Source organism: Pomacea canaliculata, linkage group LG7, assembly GCF_003073045.1.
Source record: "Pomacea canaliculata isolate SZHN2017 linkage group LG7, ASM307304v1, whole genome shotgun sequence".
NCBI classification, from domain to species: domain Eukaryota; kingdom Metazoa; phylum Mollusca; class Gastropoda; order Architaenioglossa; family Ampullariidae; genus Pomacea; species Pomacea canaliculata.
The window spans coordinates 28,915,230-28,932,243 of record NC_037596.1 but is presented as its reverse complement, the minus strand read 5'-3'; the positions used below and the strand labels follow the sequence as shown (position 1 = coordinate 28,932,243).

General features: G+C 35.6%; 2 protein-coding genes across 2 annotated transcripts in view; both read left to right on the top strand.

Moving 5' to 3' along the window:
• Window positions 1–968: 968 nt before the first annotated feature.
• Window positions 969–11,493, top strand: LOC112569289 (deleted in malignant brain tumors 1 protein-like). Its single transcript, XM_025247038.1, has 13 exons — window positions 969–1,069; window positions 1,743–1,899; window positions 2,657–2,829; window positions 2,999–3,140; window positions 3,535–3,701; window positions 5,063–5,213; window positions 5,554–5,720; window positions 6,259–6,406; window positions 6,568–6,737; window positions 7,434–7,703; window positions 8,852–9,154; window positions 9,309–9,614; window positions 9,847–11,493. Exons 1-13 carry the CDS (start codon window positions 1,012–1,014, stop codon window positions 10,212–10,214), a joined length of 2,580 nt encoding a protein of 859 aa, XP_025102823.1. The 5' UTR covers window positions 969–1,011; the 3' UTR covers window positions 10,215–11,493.
• A 4,022-nt stretch (window positions 11,494–15,515) lies between these two features.
• LOC112569307 (soluble scavenger receptor cysteine-rich domain-containing protein SSC5D-like) overlaps window positions 15,516–17,014 on the top strand; it is a 155,680-nt gene continuing 154,181 nt past the window's right edge. The window contains exon 1 of the mRNA XM_025247070.1: window positions 15,516–15,610. Coding sequence (XP_025102855.1) covers window positions 15,556–15,610 — 55 coding nt within the window. The 5' untranslated portion in view covers window positions 15,516–15,555. The remainder of the gene's footprint in view (window positions 15,611–17,014) is intronic.

The following is a 17,014-nucleotide window of genomic DNA, read 5'->3' as shown; positions in this document are numbered from 1 at the left end:
CTCTGAAAGAGAAAAGATTTATGAATAAAATGACTCATCTTAAGTTACTATAATCGAAAAAAAATTTTTTTCAACCATTCTGGGTGATCCTGCCGCCTTAAGAATACAAGCTGCCATCTCGCCAAATTGTTAGCGTGTGATAAGTTACTAACTTTCACTTAGTGAGACTTGTAAACAACCCACTTTGTATTTTACTTAGCTTCATTGTGCAGATCAGGTTCTTACAACAACACTCTCTTTTCCCCCTTTTTTTCTCCCTTTTCGCTCTCAAAATTATTCTCAATACATTTAGATAACTACCTCTATCACTGCAGTCTTACTCATGGTGTTAATTAACAGATCCCTTGTTTCTTGTTGTAGAAGCCAATATTCTGCACAGGTCACAGACCTCATCTAAGTAAGTGTTATGGAAAAGGCTTCTCATTACGACTGACAATTTGTTTGTTTCTACATACAAAATAATAAAACCTTTAAATAACATAAACACGTTGAGGGTTCTCCATTTCTCTGTGCATACCCAGGGCTTGTGTGACAAAGCTGCTGGAGGATAAGGGATGGACTACATAGACCGACGGGGGGAACAGGACACCTCTGTTGGTTTGTCTCGTCTGATTTCCACCTTTATGCGGTATGTGACCCATTATCATCATCATCATCATCATCATCATCATCATCATCATCATCATCATCATCAGCAGCAGCAGCAGCAGCAGCGTGTCTCCCTTCTCTCTCATCATCCTCAATTCCTTTCCTGCACATTTCCAACTAACCCTTTCTCCTATGCCAACACTCGAGATAACAAACAAAGTACTTTTCCATATTCTATTTTTGTGGACCTAACCAGCAGTGACTCTCCAAGATGCGCGCCCATCCATCCTTCTAGCCAATGAAATGCCGTATTTCTCACTAAAGTTTCCTTCCCTGTCACGTCTAAAGCCTTAAATACCGCAGTCGTCCTCCGAAGTCTTGTCGTGTTCTGGACGTTTCTGTCGATGACCGACATCTGACAACATGGACTTGACACTGCTGGCCACTTGCTTTTTGCTCGCACTTTGTCTTAAGGATGTAGGTAAGTAACCGCAGACAGGGTTTTCACCATTGTGTTTATAACTCTTTTGGTTTGTGGCATCATATTGACACACGGAAGGTTTACTTTAAGTTAATATAGGAAAAATAAAGAAATTAGATTGGTAGTATTTAAGTATATCAACAATGTCTAGGGATAACAATTTTGTGACACTGTATATCTGTGAAATGAAGATTACAAGGCAAGTATATCTAATCTGATGTGTTACGCGGTGGAATATCAACATGCGAGTGATTTGATAGGAAAAAGGCAACACACACCTCTTCCATATCTCAGCAAAAAACAGGAGAATAGTCAAAAACTTCTGATTTGAGAAATATTTTTAAAATGGCAGACTTGTTTTTGTTTAATAGTCTTCTTAATAGGACACATCTCGAAATACTCTTGTACCTCAGAAGAGTGGGAGCCAGCTTGAGCTTCATTTTCATTTATCCGTTATAGTTAAGACTGACTACATGAAAAGCTTTTACTTTTAAATAAAACTACGTTACAACCAAACCGTTTACAATTTCTCCACAAGGTTTGAGCTTTTAAGAATGATTTACAAGATAGATATTAGACAATAAAAGTCTGCATCAACGACATTTTCTCGTTACTGTAGACCTGACCTCAGAACTATTTGGTTGAGTAGTACATAAATCCTGTTATTTGTCAGATGGACTGAAGGCACGTTTAGTACAAGGGACAAATAACTCGGAGACATCTAAAGGTCGTCTAGAAATTTTACACAATGGAGCATGGAGCACAGTGTGCGACGACAGATTCGGAAAAACAGAGGCAGAGGTGGCCTGTAGGATGCTGGGCTTCAACACGTGAGTGATTTTAATTGTATAATTTTATCTTTATACTTATTTTATTTGTCATTAACAGCTTTTATGTATCTGCTGTATAATATCTCCATACATCCTAAGGTTTCTTCTTATTAAACACGATGAAACCTTCTTGGAAAAGTAAACAATCAAAAAGCTGATGTTGTTCGGTATGACACTTGGTCTTGAACTAGTCTTCAGGGAACATGGAAAAAAAGATCGAGTCAAACCATGCAGAGAAAGTTCTGGATGGCAACCATGATGGGGTAGAATGGTCATCCGTGTCTGAACTGTTATCACCCAAAATAGCTTTAGCGTCTTACTTTTAGGGTAAAATAATATTTGGTAATTACGACTATTAATATCAATCAAGAAACATATGATAATGACAGTTTTGTTTAGAACTACAACCTGTTAAGTAAAGATGGTTTTAATCATATGTATTAAATTAGTCATGCGTCCTACTTGTATGCTTTGGTGGCTGTGAGGCCAAAGTAAAAATTATTAATCTTTCCGACTCAAAAAACTAATTTGCAAAAACCTGTATGTCTTTTTCAGTCTTTATAGTCTTTACCTTTGTCTTTATTGCCTTCTGAACTTGACAGTCCCTGACTGCTAAAGTGTAAATGACTGTGGAAAAAGCGAAAAAAAAGCCTGTTCAATATACTTCAATAATCTTAAGTTTGTTGGATCTCAATTGCTTAAAATATTAAATAACTAGTAATTACTACTTTACGGTGCATTTTCGTTGTTCTGACAGCGCTCGATCCCTGGCTGTGAGATCATCAATGTATGGACAAGGCTCAGATTCAATTCTATTGGATGACGTGAGGTGTCAAGGGTCAGAGACTGACCTACTCCAATGTCAACACAGAGGACTGTACACACACAACTGCAAGCATGACGAGGACGTCGGAATTATCTGCACCGACCGTATTTATGATGTTTTCCTTTTTTTTTCGTTTCAAGAGTGTTTTTATAATCATCTGTTTGTAAACCTGTACTGAACAAATTTTGAATGATTAGATACGTTTTTTAAGTAGTCTAATACGTTCGTTGTTAAGATGAAATGTACTGAAATAATGAAAACATATTTTGACAGAACGAGAGCAAGTGCGTTTGACAGGCTCACAATTAACTGACAGAGGTCGAGTAGAACTACAACTAGGAAGTGAGTGGTTCACAGTGTGTGTCCCTGACGACAATTTTCCGAAAGTTGTTTGTAGACAACTCGGTCTTCCAATGTAAGAAAGTTTTTTGAAAAAAAAAGTTATTGAATAAAAAAAATTAAATAAAAACACCTGTCGCTAATGATTAATAGAAATAAGAATTACTTTTACACACATAATCATCAGCTCAAAGGACACACAGACATACACCCAACACAGTAAGTCTTAGAGAAGTGATTAGACGATGGAGAGCTTTAACTGTTTTTAATAATACGAACATATTATAAATGACTCGTTACATTGTATCTATTTCTTAAATGTGTCAGTGTTTATAAATGTATAAGATAAATTATGTAAATACTGATATAAGCATGACTATGTGTATGTAAATCTATATATTCAAAAACTGTTATTTAATAAATGCACAACAAATCTTGCATTCTTATGTTTCTTTTACCGCGATCTGTAGTGAAGAAGCATCCATTATGCCGGGCTCGTTATTTGGACAAAGTCAGTCCCAGCAGCTAATGGTTCAATTTGCTTGCAAGGGGGAAGAGACCAGCATCCTCGACTGTGACCAACTTACGGACAGTGAATCTTGCAGGAAACTGGACATTGGCGTCATATGCTTCCAGTGTAAGAATATTTATCAATGCGATAGTGACACTAAATTATAACATGTTTTGTCTATTTTTAAAGATATGTGTGTTTGCGTGTGGGAGTTGGAGTGGGGGATATCTTGGACTCAACTTTCTTCTAGTATAAACGCTGCCCCTTGAGTTCAAATGTTGTACACAAAATTGCGCTGATTGTATGACATGAGTGACATCTTCTGCTTCTTTTTTTACTTTTGGTTAGCATGTTTTTACCTTGGACTTTAGTGTCCTAGATTATTATTAAGATTAAGTGATCTAAATCTCTAGTCCAGGTTTTCCATGGTATCTGCCAGACTCCATACCCCATCTTCTGGCCCTGTAAATAGCGCATATTGACTTTTCCAACAACATTAAACTACTAAAAAATATCTATATTTTCAAAAGGATACAGAAAAAAGACAACCTATAATATATCTGAAATAATAAATAGAACACCGCAGCTTTCTAGAAAGATGCAACCTACATGTAGTGTCCATCCACTTTCCGTGACTCCTTGGAAGTAAAGCTCTGCCGGCGACAGTTACTAACTGGTTTCCTCCCTTTCTGTTGCCATTCTCTAGAAAACAAGTCTATTAGCCATGTGACATGTATGACTTGGCCACTATCGACGCACTCTTTAGTCTCACGTCACCACCTCTGTGACAGTATGTAGTTTTTGTAACAGTAATGATTAAGTCAGATTTCCGTGTTATATATTTTTTTTCATACACATCAACACTAACACACACATCTAATTTAAATAAACATGTTCACGATTGCCTATAATGCTGTAAAGGTCTTCTTGTAGGTCCTGCGCACAATGATTAACTTTTTGAATGCACACTCATATAGCATTCGCATAAACCTCATTACAACACAATTACAAGTGGATGGCAGCCGCCCACGTAAGGGTGGCAAATGTTTTCGCTGACCCCGACAAGACAGCGGTGCTGAATGAGGTAGCTAGACAAGTGTCGCAACAGTCTAAGGTCGATGTGGTGCCAGCTTGCCCAGTTCACGGTTAATTGTCCCTACTCTAATTTAACTTTAAGCAACATTCTTTAAAAGTAGAATTTTTTTTCACAATTACCATTAGTTTAAAGTGACTGAAAATAAAAATTTTACTTTTTCCCTGCAAAAAAGTGCACAATATTTTGTGTAAATTTTACTTACTAACCCTTAACAATAGCACATTAGCAGACAGTTTAAGCGTGAAACAAAACCGCCAACATGTTTCAAATTGTAAAATTTTTTTATGAGTTGATGCCCTAAAATTCAAATTGTTCCTTCTCTTTTACTTTTGTTGGTTGTGTACAAATAAACAGAAGTTTTGTTTTTTGTTTTTGGTTTTGTTATCCTTAGCTGTGCAGTCTATCGCACGTTTGGTTCAAGGGACGTCACCGTGTAACGGTCTTCTTGAAGTCTTATACAACGGAAGTTACGCCCCCGTGTTCACAGATCAATTGCGTATCTACGTAGCGACGGTGGCATGCAGAACTCTCGGCTTTAATAGGTGTGTAATGTCATGCAGTCTTTGTAATATGGTTAGTTCACAATAAGATACAGATCCCTGCTGAAAGAACTTTATTATTCAAGCATTTTAATATCTTGTGAGTGTTATTCTTTGCTGTACATTTAAATTCTGGAATTATATAGCCTCGCGTCATTATTAACAGAACTATTAATTAGAAGACCATTAATAAAATTAGATTTCATTCACATAAATATATTTTTAGATTACAAGTGATACCGTTCTTTTTTGACAGTTTTTGGAAAAAAATATCTATATATATATATCAGACTTGGTTGCAACGTGCTGTCACATCATACACTTTCTTTTTTTCCTTTGTCAGCTCTAGGGCACTAGCTGTGGATTCTTCAATGTTCAAGTCCATTCCTAGAAATCAGTACATTCAAATCAACTGTGGGGGCACAGAGTCAAGCTTGACTCAATGTCGCCACACATTGTGGGACAATGATTTAAAAAGACCGTACGGATTTGGTCTCATCTGCAGCAATCGTAAGATGAATCGCTTTCAAGACAATGCTTAGTGTTGTTTGTATCATCCTTGTCTCTTGCTTGACATGTATATATTGATTGAAGACAAAATTGTCCGTTCAGTGTTAATTAACTACGATTTATTGATTTTTATATTTGAAGCACCGAACACATTTCCTGTTTTAGTGGCGAAACAAATAGGTTGGTTTATGAATGAAGTAGAAACATTATATCTACCCAGATTCGTAAAGATAAAATGAAGAAAAATGTTGTTTATCGCCCAGTTTCAGAGTGTGTTGTTAAACTACTGGAAATTAGTTTTTTTAAACTGTATATTTATTACTTAGGGGTTGCCTACTCATTCCTTAAATCTTGTTGTCATTGTTAAGTCCAGTGATTTTTTTTACGCTTTCAAACAAAAGACATTTTTTGAAATAAAAGAGGACAAAGAATGTAATACAAATAAAAAAGCAGTCAACATCGGACTAAAGGGTTTTAATAACGAGACAAATCACTGTTATTTTAGAAGAAGTAATTTTACAATTTAACATTTTCACAGACCATGAACGACTGCGCCTTAAAGGAACAAGTCGCACTAGACAGGACATGGGGCGTGTGGAGATACAATTAGCTTATGAGTGGTATTCACTATTGGTCTATAACTACGATCTAGCCAAAAGGGTTTGCCGCTTACTCAATCTACCCTGGTGAGTTTTCTGCTATCTTTGATGATGACAGACAATGTTACATTTGACAATAACTGTAAGAAAGGTAATGTGACAAAGTTATTTTTAAAATGAAATATTCAAAAAACAAGAGCACATCCAGCCAGTTTTATTTAAGTGTTTATTTGTTCTGTTACATTTAGGAAAGAAGCAGTGCAGTTATGGGATTCACCTGGACAAATGGAAAAACCAGAACTTCGTAACATATTAGTTTGCTTTGGTGAAGAAGTCAGCCTACTCGACTGTCTCCATGTTCCTGTCGGCAATTCTGAATATTCCGATTCAGATTTTTTCGGTGTCTTTTGCAGCAACTGTAAGACTCCTTTATATCCGTTTTAATTGTAATTTTATTAGTTTGTATAAAACAGCTTGAAAATACTCTTTATGGTCGTTGGATGAACATGGATGATCCTAACGGGAAGTAGGGACTGTATACAGCAGTTGTTAGCCACTCGTCCTAGGAGCTTGACTCTTGCAACTGCGGTTTTTCTTCTGCTTTATAAGTGACTTCATTCTCTACAAGGCCATTTTTGAGATGTCTCGAAACTACTGAAAGCTTGTTATCTCTTTAAATTCCACACATTACCTGCTTTGCCGTTGCCTGTGCTCATAAGTTTACCCTTGTCAGTGCATATGCCGTTAAACTCAAATTTTTGTTTTTGTTTTGTTTTGCTGGAAATCCTCTCTATAAAATCAGTCCTGTCCTAATTTTTTTTTTACCAATGGAAGTGATGGTTGCGCAGGGTTTCATGCCAAATGTTCTACAGAAAGAGACCGACGCCTACTGTAGCGCAAAAAAACACACACAAAAAAAAACCAGAAACCCCCCCCAAAAAAAAAAAAAAAAAAAAAAAACAACAAAAAAACAAAACCCAAACAAACAAGAAAAAAACCAAACTGCTCTAATAGTCAAAATGTTGCATATAGGCTTCAGCTAAAAATAAGATCATCTGTTATTTCTCTTTCAAAATTGACTGCAATCCATAACTCACAGGTTTTTTTTCAACAGCACCTTCTCTACTAATCCATCCAGGCGAAATAATGTATCCTTTCGATGAAGGAACGAATGTAACATTAAAGTGTGGGTACAGAAAATGGACTCTATACAACGTCACGTGGCCAGAAAATGCCGGAGGTGTATCTAATGGAAATGAGCTGAGGATAGACAAAGTGACCAGGGCACACAATGGGAGTCATGTGAAGTGCGAGGCCATGTACAATGCAGGAAATCTTCAATCAACAAGTCTCACGAGCGACACTCTGGAGTTGCAGGTTTACTGTAAGTGAATTGAAAAACAATGGCGTGCCATTTCCTCATGTCTAGTCATTTTTATATTTGTAAGTCATGTCCTACACAAACAGTCTTCAATCATCGCCTTTATCTAGCGACATTGTGGAGTTGTAGGTTTACTGTCTAATTTACCGGTGAGCAATATTTTGTAAAGGTCAATCAGTTTCGACAAATTTAACCTTCGCGTTTCACAATAATATTAACAAGTAATTAAAATAAAAATATATCCTGTAAAAGTATTAAAGCTGTTTAAATTGGGTTTTTTTTCGAGAAAATTAAAAAAAAGTTACCGATTTCCTATAAAGTTCTTCACTCTCTCTATTTGTTTAAACAGATTGAAAAACAGATAAAGTATAATAATATATTTAAGGTTTAAATATTTCTTTGTTTTGTAATGATTCTAAAGTCTACAGTCTGCAGATTGCCACTATTATGCTCAGACGACTTAAATATATAAACTAAAACCTACTGTGACTATTTTTTTCTCTCTCGTCAATCAAGTCTTTAAATGCATGTGACAATGTAGACTGTTACACATGATTCAAGAACCTGCATACATAGTCCACTCTTTCTATTTAATAAAAAGAATGAAACAATTTATATTTTAAGTTTTATAAATACCTTTTTTAAAATTTAATGTACAGATTTGTTTTGTTTTTTTATATATCTATAATTAACAGGGTGCAGGTCTCCTTTATCAAGCTGAAGGAAACGCAAAAGATAAAATAAAATCGACTTTAATAAACATATTAATAAATTTCAACATATGTCTTCGATCAAATTTTTAGGCAAAGACCATAGAATAAAATCGTCAAACCAAATGCAGAAGTCGATATAGTCCACTCTTTCTAAAGGGGAAACAAGTTTGACTATTGTAAGATTTTACTAGGGTTTTTTCCCTTTATTATAATCATTTTATTTTTATTACTTGTGCTTTAATTATACGATTTATACAAATTACCAGTGAGTTCAACAACTATATAAATTTTCTTTAATTCATTGTTTTGTTTAGCATCGTTTAACTATAATGCAAAATGGATTTTGATGTAAAGCTTTGAAATAGACTGGAAAAAATATAGATAATAAACAAATACATTTCATTGACACCCAATTGTCTTTGTTTTGTGATTTTACAGACAAGCCATCTATACTGATAACCTCTAACCTGACCACGTGCAGACCACAGCCACCACAGAACGTGTGTGTTGTGACTCACAATACCAGTGTCACTATTGTGTGTGAGGCTGACAGCAACCCACCTCCTGCTAACATCACCTGGTCCGGGCCTGTCAGCAGTGGAACTCAAGAGTTACATCTCACACCAGCAAACTCTTCTACACACCAAGGTCTCTACACGTGTAGTGTCTTCACTCAGGAACTTGATGGGGATAAACGACTGCCTCTATCGTCAAACTATACATTTTCTGTGATTATTCAAGGTATGCAATTCAGAATAACCACTAATAATATTTTTATTTGTGTGTCCAATAATCTTGTAATACACATGAAGTCAAATAAGAAAAATTGGACTATGCCTATGTTTACGATGTGTATTAACAGTAAAACAACTAAATAAGTTTGACTTTTCATCAGACCGACCAGCTGTGCTGAGCTTCCAGCTGAATAATGTAGACAACAAAAGTGTGACTGTCTCTGAGAACTTCAAAGTCAAAATGTCTTGTCTGGCCAGTGGAAGGCCTAATATGGTAATAATGAAAGAACTAAACAAAGAGAAGCTTCAGATACAATCACAAGAAGATATCATGTCTATTAAAGGAGAAAAAAACTATTTGAACCATTCGATCTCGAACGTCGCGTGTCAGCAGTCAGGTGACTACAGGTGTGAGGTAAACAACGATCTGGGAAATGACAGTCAGACTGTCAGACTGCTAGTCCAATGTAAGTATTAGACTCTAAGTACAATTATTCAAATGTATTAAAAAACTGAATCGTGCATGCTTTAAAAAAATCTTTAAGTTCTCAGGATCTTTTTTCTAAAATATCATGACACATAGAAAGTGTGTGTGTGTGTCTAAGGAAGCGTTTTCAAAAACGATTTTTGTAAGAAATGAATTTAAAAACAAGTGTAATAAAGTGACATGTATACCAGTTGATAGTGTTTTGCTGGCAGGTGCTCCGAAAACAGAGACTCAAGTTGTGGTTCCATCTGTAGACATCAGTAGCAATGAAAGACATTTCAGTATTAATTTGACATCCTACCCCGCGCCACAACTTACAAACGTGACTCACCAATCAGTCGACGGAAAAGTCAGGCCGCGCAACTCGTTCTTAAACAAACTACAAGTGACGTGGAGGTCCATGCCTGCTACCCCAGCCTCGGTGACCTGTGACCTCAGTGTGGCTAACGTCACCCAGGCTGATACAGGCCTTTACACGATTGTCTTCAGCAACAGTCTTGGCAACACTTCTTTCAATTTCTTACTTACGTCTAAAGGTGTGTGGAAGTGGCAATTAAACTATGTCATGATGTCACATTAATCGTGAAAAAACACAACACTCTTTTGATTTTATACCCTTTGCATGTTTGTGAAATTGTTGAACATACGGTTTCCATATGATGCACAAACCTCAATATATCAAACTGTTACGTCTTCCATTCCGTGTGAAACCGTTATAACGGGCATCAGTGTCTTACAAATTTTGTACCTGTAATTTTTTTTCGGACGGACTTGGCATGGAAGTCAGTGCTAAATAAACTTTTTGTAAGTAATATTTTTTATTACATATTAATATACTTTAACAATATGTTATATATTTTATACATATAGTAAACTTTTATATTTTTACCATAGACAGTTGTCTATAGTAATGTATGTAGGTTGAAGTGTTAATAATTTAAATTTTAACAAGATACTAGTTGATAAAAAAGTGTATATTTCACATAAGTTTGTAAATGATTTTATACATGAGAATCTGCTTCAAAATTTTCAGGTTGTAAACACAAAACAAAATACTCAGCTGTTCTGCCGTTGGGTCTTCTTTACGAATGTTTCAGTGGAAACCATCAAGAGAAACCAGCCAGACTTTTTTTTTCTCACCTCTTATAGAGTATAGAGTACAATAGATAAAAGCAAATGATATTTGTATTTAAAAAAATGGTTGCATAAGATGTGGATGATGCAATTATTTTATTGTTTTGCAGGTGATTTACAAAAAACCCGAACAAACTTCAAATCGACAAGTGATTCAGCGCAGATGTCACAGGCTCTTGATGTTTGTGGGTACAGAGGGTCGGCTATGCACGTAGGTGAGCGTGATTTCACAAGTAAAATGTTAGTATAACCTGTCTTTAATCTTTTTCTTCTCAACTTGTGTTGCAGGGTTAAATATTGAGAGGAACTTCCTTGACTTCGATATCAACCTAAACATTCTGCAATGTTATTTCAAAATTCACCGGATCACATGGAGATTAATGGACTCATTAGTGACAGAGGAAACTCGATGTTAATTAAGCCATGGATAATGCACTGTGGAAAACTGACTTTAAGAAAATTGTAAGAACAGAGACATCAGGTTGTTTTATACACGCTGCAAGCATATTTCAGTTTGCATTTTCTTTTTCATAAACTGAAGATTGCTAGTATAAAATGTCGTTCAAAATACTGTATAATGTGACAAAGAAGACTCTAGTTGTGTGTAGCTGTGTATTGACATCACCTTTTTGTAACATACAAAATATTTTTTTAAGAGAGCATATATTAATTTTTAATGTCAGTGTCAACAGGTTTTAACAAATATCACAGAATAAAGGAATGTGTGTGAGATATTTTGCATTTGTGTCTATTTTTATGTAAGCATACAAACAGCAGCTGCTTTAGTTTATAAAGTGTTAATCCTGACACTGTTCACACACACACACAATCACTATCACATGGAACTGACTTTAAAGTTCGATTATGCCTAACTACACTCTGATGTGCCATATCCCGAGTGGTCTTGTCTAACGAATATACGCTTTTAAGGGGTTAACATAAAAAAATATATAAGAAAAATGTTTAGTCGAAGGTTTATATTGCCTTTTTATGCACATACCTGGACATTAATTTCGTTGTAAAAAAAAAAAGAGTTAGCATCTTTTCTAGTGTGTCTGCAAATTTAAGGTGAAGGGAAATAAAAATATTTAAAAATATATCTAGGTGGTATTTTCTTAGACCGACTGCTTTTATATTGACAGGACCTTTTCATCATGAAGGTTTCCTGTCTTTGTCTTTTATTTCTATTTCTAGATTTCTAAAAAAAATAATGCTGTGTGAATTTATCTACAATCTATTATAAATAAGGATGGAATGTTAGCAAGATTGGATTATTTCTAATGCAAAGTGCGATCAGGTACGATTAAATCTCTATGACTAGCAAGTGACAATAAAAGGAAATGGAATTAAACAAAAATAGGAATAGGAACGTAGCAGTTTTTTTTAACAAGATATAGATGTTACTGATTTTCTGTTTTGTCTACAAATGGCATGCAACCCACTATTAGCATGCCTGACATTTGGGGAGGGCACGTGAGTCACCAGACAACACACTGCGTCCTACACGTGTCCTTTCTGACAACAGATTACAAAGATGTGTACATGGGCTTACACTATATCAATCTATCTCAATCTCTGTACTCAGATAAATTGCTCAACAACAAAAATGGTTTCGTATTATTTTTAAGACTATTCAGGATTAAAGCGATGATGATAAGCAAAATTTAACCTAAAAATTAATGTGGTTAGGAATGTGTGACAAAAAATAAGTCAATTTTTAGAACCACCTTTTTATTTGAACTGTACTGAAAGGAGAAAGATAAGTTTCTACGGAATTTCTTTGGTACTTAAATTTTGAATATGAAAGTGTTAGGGGTGCTTTTGAATGCATTGTGTATTAATGTTTCGTTCTATTTTTTATAAAAATCCTCTCACACTTTTATTTCTGGTTATAAAAAGAAAATATTGATATCTGAGAAAAAAAAAAAAAAACGCTCCGGACATCTCAAGGGCCGCGGCATCAATGTCTGTATACAAACATTCGAGATCAGGTGTGCCCCTGGCTTCGGAACAGACTTTTCCTATCTTTTCGGACCGACTGACCAATGTTCAACTGTTCAATCTCGTGTGACTTAACGTCACTTGTCCCTCTAAGAAGTTTGCACCGACGCGTGATGAAAATGCGAACTATGTAGCAGGCTAAAGTCTTGTTCGTCATCAAAATTAACCAGACAAATCGCTTCATGCATCGCCACCATCCATCGAATGAAGAAAGAGCTGTTAATCGGTCAATCCTTATCGGGTTTAGCTTTCCCATGTTGAGTCAAATTAAGCCGCAGCTCGACTCCTGGTGATGGCCGTACGTCAACTGACACAAGACAACTCCGCGAAACACTGCCGCTGGAGGAAGTAAAGCTTTGTATGAAGCATCACAAAACCTGATAGCTGATTGGCTGACATTAATTAATACACCATCAGCTTATCGAATTAGTTTTGTCTATTAGCTCGCTCCGTATTCGCAACAACTTTATTTTCCTTCTTACTATAAATAAAATTGAGCTCACCACGTTAGACCGATGCTTGAGAAGGACAAAGTAGTTGACCAAAGATTTGCACATTGAAAGAGTCAGCCACTTGTAGGGTCATTATTGCAGGTTCATTAGGAGAGTAATTTATCTCTTGCAAGGGATATAAACAATGCTGCCTCACAACAACTTCGATAAACGCATAAGTGTGCGTTGACAAATACTAATGTAATATATATATATCATAAATTAATCAGATAATGAAGACCCTTTAGTGGCATATGTGTACATAAACTCAATTTAGGCTACAGAAAACAAGTGTTTTGTCAAATAAGCCACACCACACCCGGAGAAGGGAAAAAAGGTGTTTTCCTTGTTTAATTAGTTAAAAAGAGCGAGAAATAATGGCAAAAAAATTTAAGTGGTCAGGGTTGTTCGCTGATCAAATGGCAAGAACATAGAAGTGTCATTAATTCGACCTTGATTGGGTCACGCTGACCTATGTATTTGTCTCATACTTACAGGAAAGATTTGTGCTTGTGACGGCTTATCTTGTGCATTATTTTACGGATTTTGCATTCACATTTTGTGTACGCCGGCTATAGAAACGATTTATTCTCAACTACTAGCTCGCTTTGAACCAAAATAGCACTTAAAAAGACCTAAGCTCGAGGAAGTAAAAGCTTGTATTAATCATCACAAACCACGCTCACTGATGAGCTGACAATGATAACCCCACCATCCAGCCACCGAGTTAGGGCCATTAAGCCTCTCCGTATTTATTACAGTCAAATATTTATTTCAAACTATAAATAAGATCTTTCTCCATGTAAGCACTTTGCAAATTAATATGCTAGCACGCATTATTCTGTGCTCACCTATTCTCGCTTGTGTATGACAGAATAACCTTCATCAGCGAAATTTACAAAAAAAAATAACATTTTCAGATTGCAAATGCATACTTTTGTCCTTGTTGGGGCTTTGATTGTGTCACGTTGACCGATGTATGTGCATCCTCTTTGCGATTGCAGATATTGCGGATTATTCTTCAAATCTTAAATTTTATTCTATTGTAGGATGGATCCTGGAAACGATTAAGTTGAGACACAAGTGTTGGCGGAAACTGAAGCTTATCCTGTTTCGATAGCTGTTAGTGGGAGCAGTTTTAAAACAAGTTAATAAATCATAAATATTATAACATCTATTCTCATTTTACCCAACCCTTGGACATTTTGTCTGTACCTCGCTTTGTGCGTGCGTGGTGTAAACCCGTTTGGCTCTCGTTTTACTAAGCACTTGACGAAAGTTTATATTACTTTGTAAAGTCTTTTTTCCGTTATCCAATATCTCTTTCTTGGTGATAATACTAAGTGCAAGTGTGTGTGTGTGTGTACAAGCAACTAATAGAGTAAAAGAAGAAAAGAGGGAAAGGAAGAAACGCTTTTCTCCACTGCAAGTCTCTTTTCAAAAATTACTTCCATGCCTCAAAAGTATTGCACAGTCGTGAGAAACCTTGACCCCTTGTCGCTGCATAACAGAAATCAAGCCTTTACAATAAATTTAGTACTTTTTTGGTACTACGCACATTCTTATGAAGTCCGAATGACTACCTGCCTATCCAATAGGTAGTACTAAGTCTATCATGTATTCGACTAGCTAGGTAACAAAATGAGTATATAGTGTAACTTATTATTCACGCTAGCTTGGTTAACGTTTGCTTGTTTAGTGTTAAGTAGGCGGTTAGTCCAATAGTGGCGCTTGTGTGTGTGCTTAAGTGCAAAATGAAGTAAGAGAACAACAACAACAAAATCTCGTCAGTAATAAAACAGTGCTTGATAGACTGGCTGAGCTTTATAAATGATTAGTTCAGCCGGGTGAGGCCCTCCCAGAGAAAAATCATCGGGATACCACACTGACACAAGCGTGAACTGTGAATTCTCAAAGTGGAGAGAATGAGAAACTTTGCCCCTCCCTCCAGCATTGCAGCATTGAAAGTACAGTACATCACATAAAATTTTTCTTGTCTTTGGAATCTTACCAGAAGAAATTACAAAGTAATTTTATTATAAAAAATAAGAAGAGCTTCCGGTCATATAATTTTACACACAATATCGTCAGGATGTGCAGCTTTACTCAAAGCCTTAACACGGATACATGGCTGCGCCAGGGAACTACACAGTCTTATTAATAGCATTTCCGGCTCAAACCAGCGCTTCTCTTTTGCACACGGCACGTACGCCCGGAATGCTTATCTGCAAGGTTTTCTGTCGTCTGCTGGGCTTTGAATAGTGTCACTGTTACTACACACGCGCATTCAGCACCATGATGTTCCTGGTACTGGCTGCTTGCTTTTTGCTCAATCCTGTCCAAGGAGGATGTAAGTACACTCATACCTATACTGTATTTTTATTGTAGTTTTCGTCTAGCGCTTTATTTAGACTAGAAAACTAAACTGTTGTAGCGGTAGGAACTAATGTGCGTTTAATTCTAGTAGAATTCCTGGTAAATCAAGTAGATTTTTATGATAAAATATTTGGTATCTGTACCTAGTATGATGTAGACTGTAGAGCATCAAACGACATCAAAGCTTAGCTACATACCGATGCATGCTGAAATAATAAAAAAAAAACCATTTGCTTGCTATTTATCTATAGCAACACTTTTACTGTTATAATATTGCATGTTCATCCCATCACTTTGCAACTGAAGGCTAAGAAAGATGAGAGTGTTTGTTACTAATGCTGCTACATCAGCTCACTGCTCATTACTGCTCACAAAACGTGGAAGCAATATTTCCTGAAACAGCATTACTAAATGTTAGATAGCAAAAAGATCAAGGATGGAAAACACCATGAAGCTAGTGGACACTGAACTTCTATATAACAAACTAAACCTATAACTGTGTAGCTCAATTTTCTCAAACGCCATTTTTTTATTGCTGTATACTGTTCTAAAGCCTAGTTCACATTTGGGTACACAAAAAAAAAAATGAAATGCATTATTTATGTTAAAATTAGATAAAGTAACACATTGAAAGATGATTTAATGTTTTATTCATAGGTAAATTACATGGACGGCTGAGATAAAACAAAGTTACTAAATTTTAACGTTCTGTTCTTTCTTTTCCCGTTCCTTGTTTTTGGCTACAGTTTGTTTACTTAAAATCCCTATAACTTATATTAACATGTGATACAGGCCTAAAATTTAGTTAAACATTTTTTTTATAGATTTAAACATATCACTGAGAGATTTTAAAAACATAAAGGGTGGTTTAGCAGTTACGAAGTTTTTTTTTTGTTTTGTTTTGTTTTCCCTTGCCTTTTACAGTTTCTTGTCTTAGTAAGCTTGTTTATTTCTAAAGCTTATAACTCACTATAGACATATGATAAAGACCTGAAATATCGGTGACGGTTTCTTTATACAAATGTAAACATTTAGATAAGTTCGCTTTAAAAATGTTTTTAGTAGTTTTTAGTAGTTTTACTAAAAGCTTTTCAGTTTTTCTTTTCCTCGTTTCTCAACTTTCTTTGTTTTTTGGGTTAGAGGGGGACTGTTTACTTTTCAAAAAGGGGGAACAAAACATTTTAATCGGGGGGAACAAAAAAAAAAAAACAGATTTATATTTTAAACTTGCCAAATTAAGTTGAAAAAATTGTTTCATTTGCCCCCCCAAAAAAAATCAAAAAAAAAAAAAAAAACCCCCCATTTTTGCTTATTTTTGCGGGATTTTTTTTTTTTTAAAAAAATTTTTTTTTTTTTTTTTCCCCTTTTTCACCGGTGG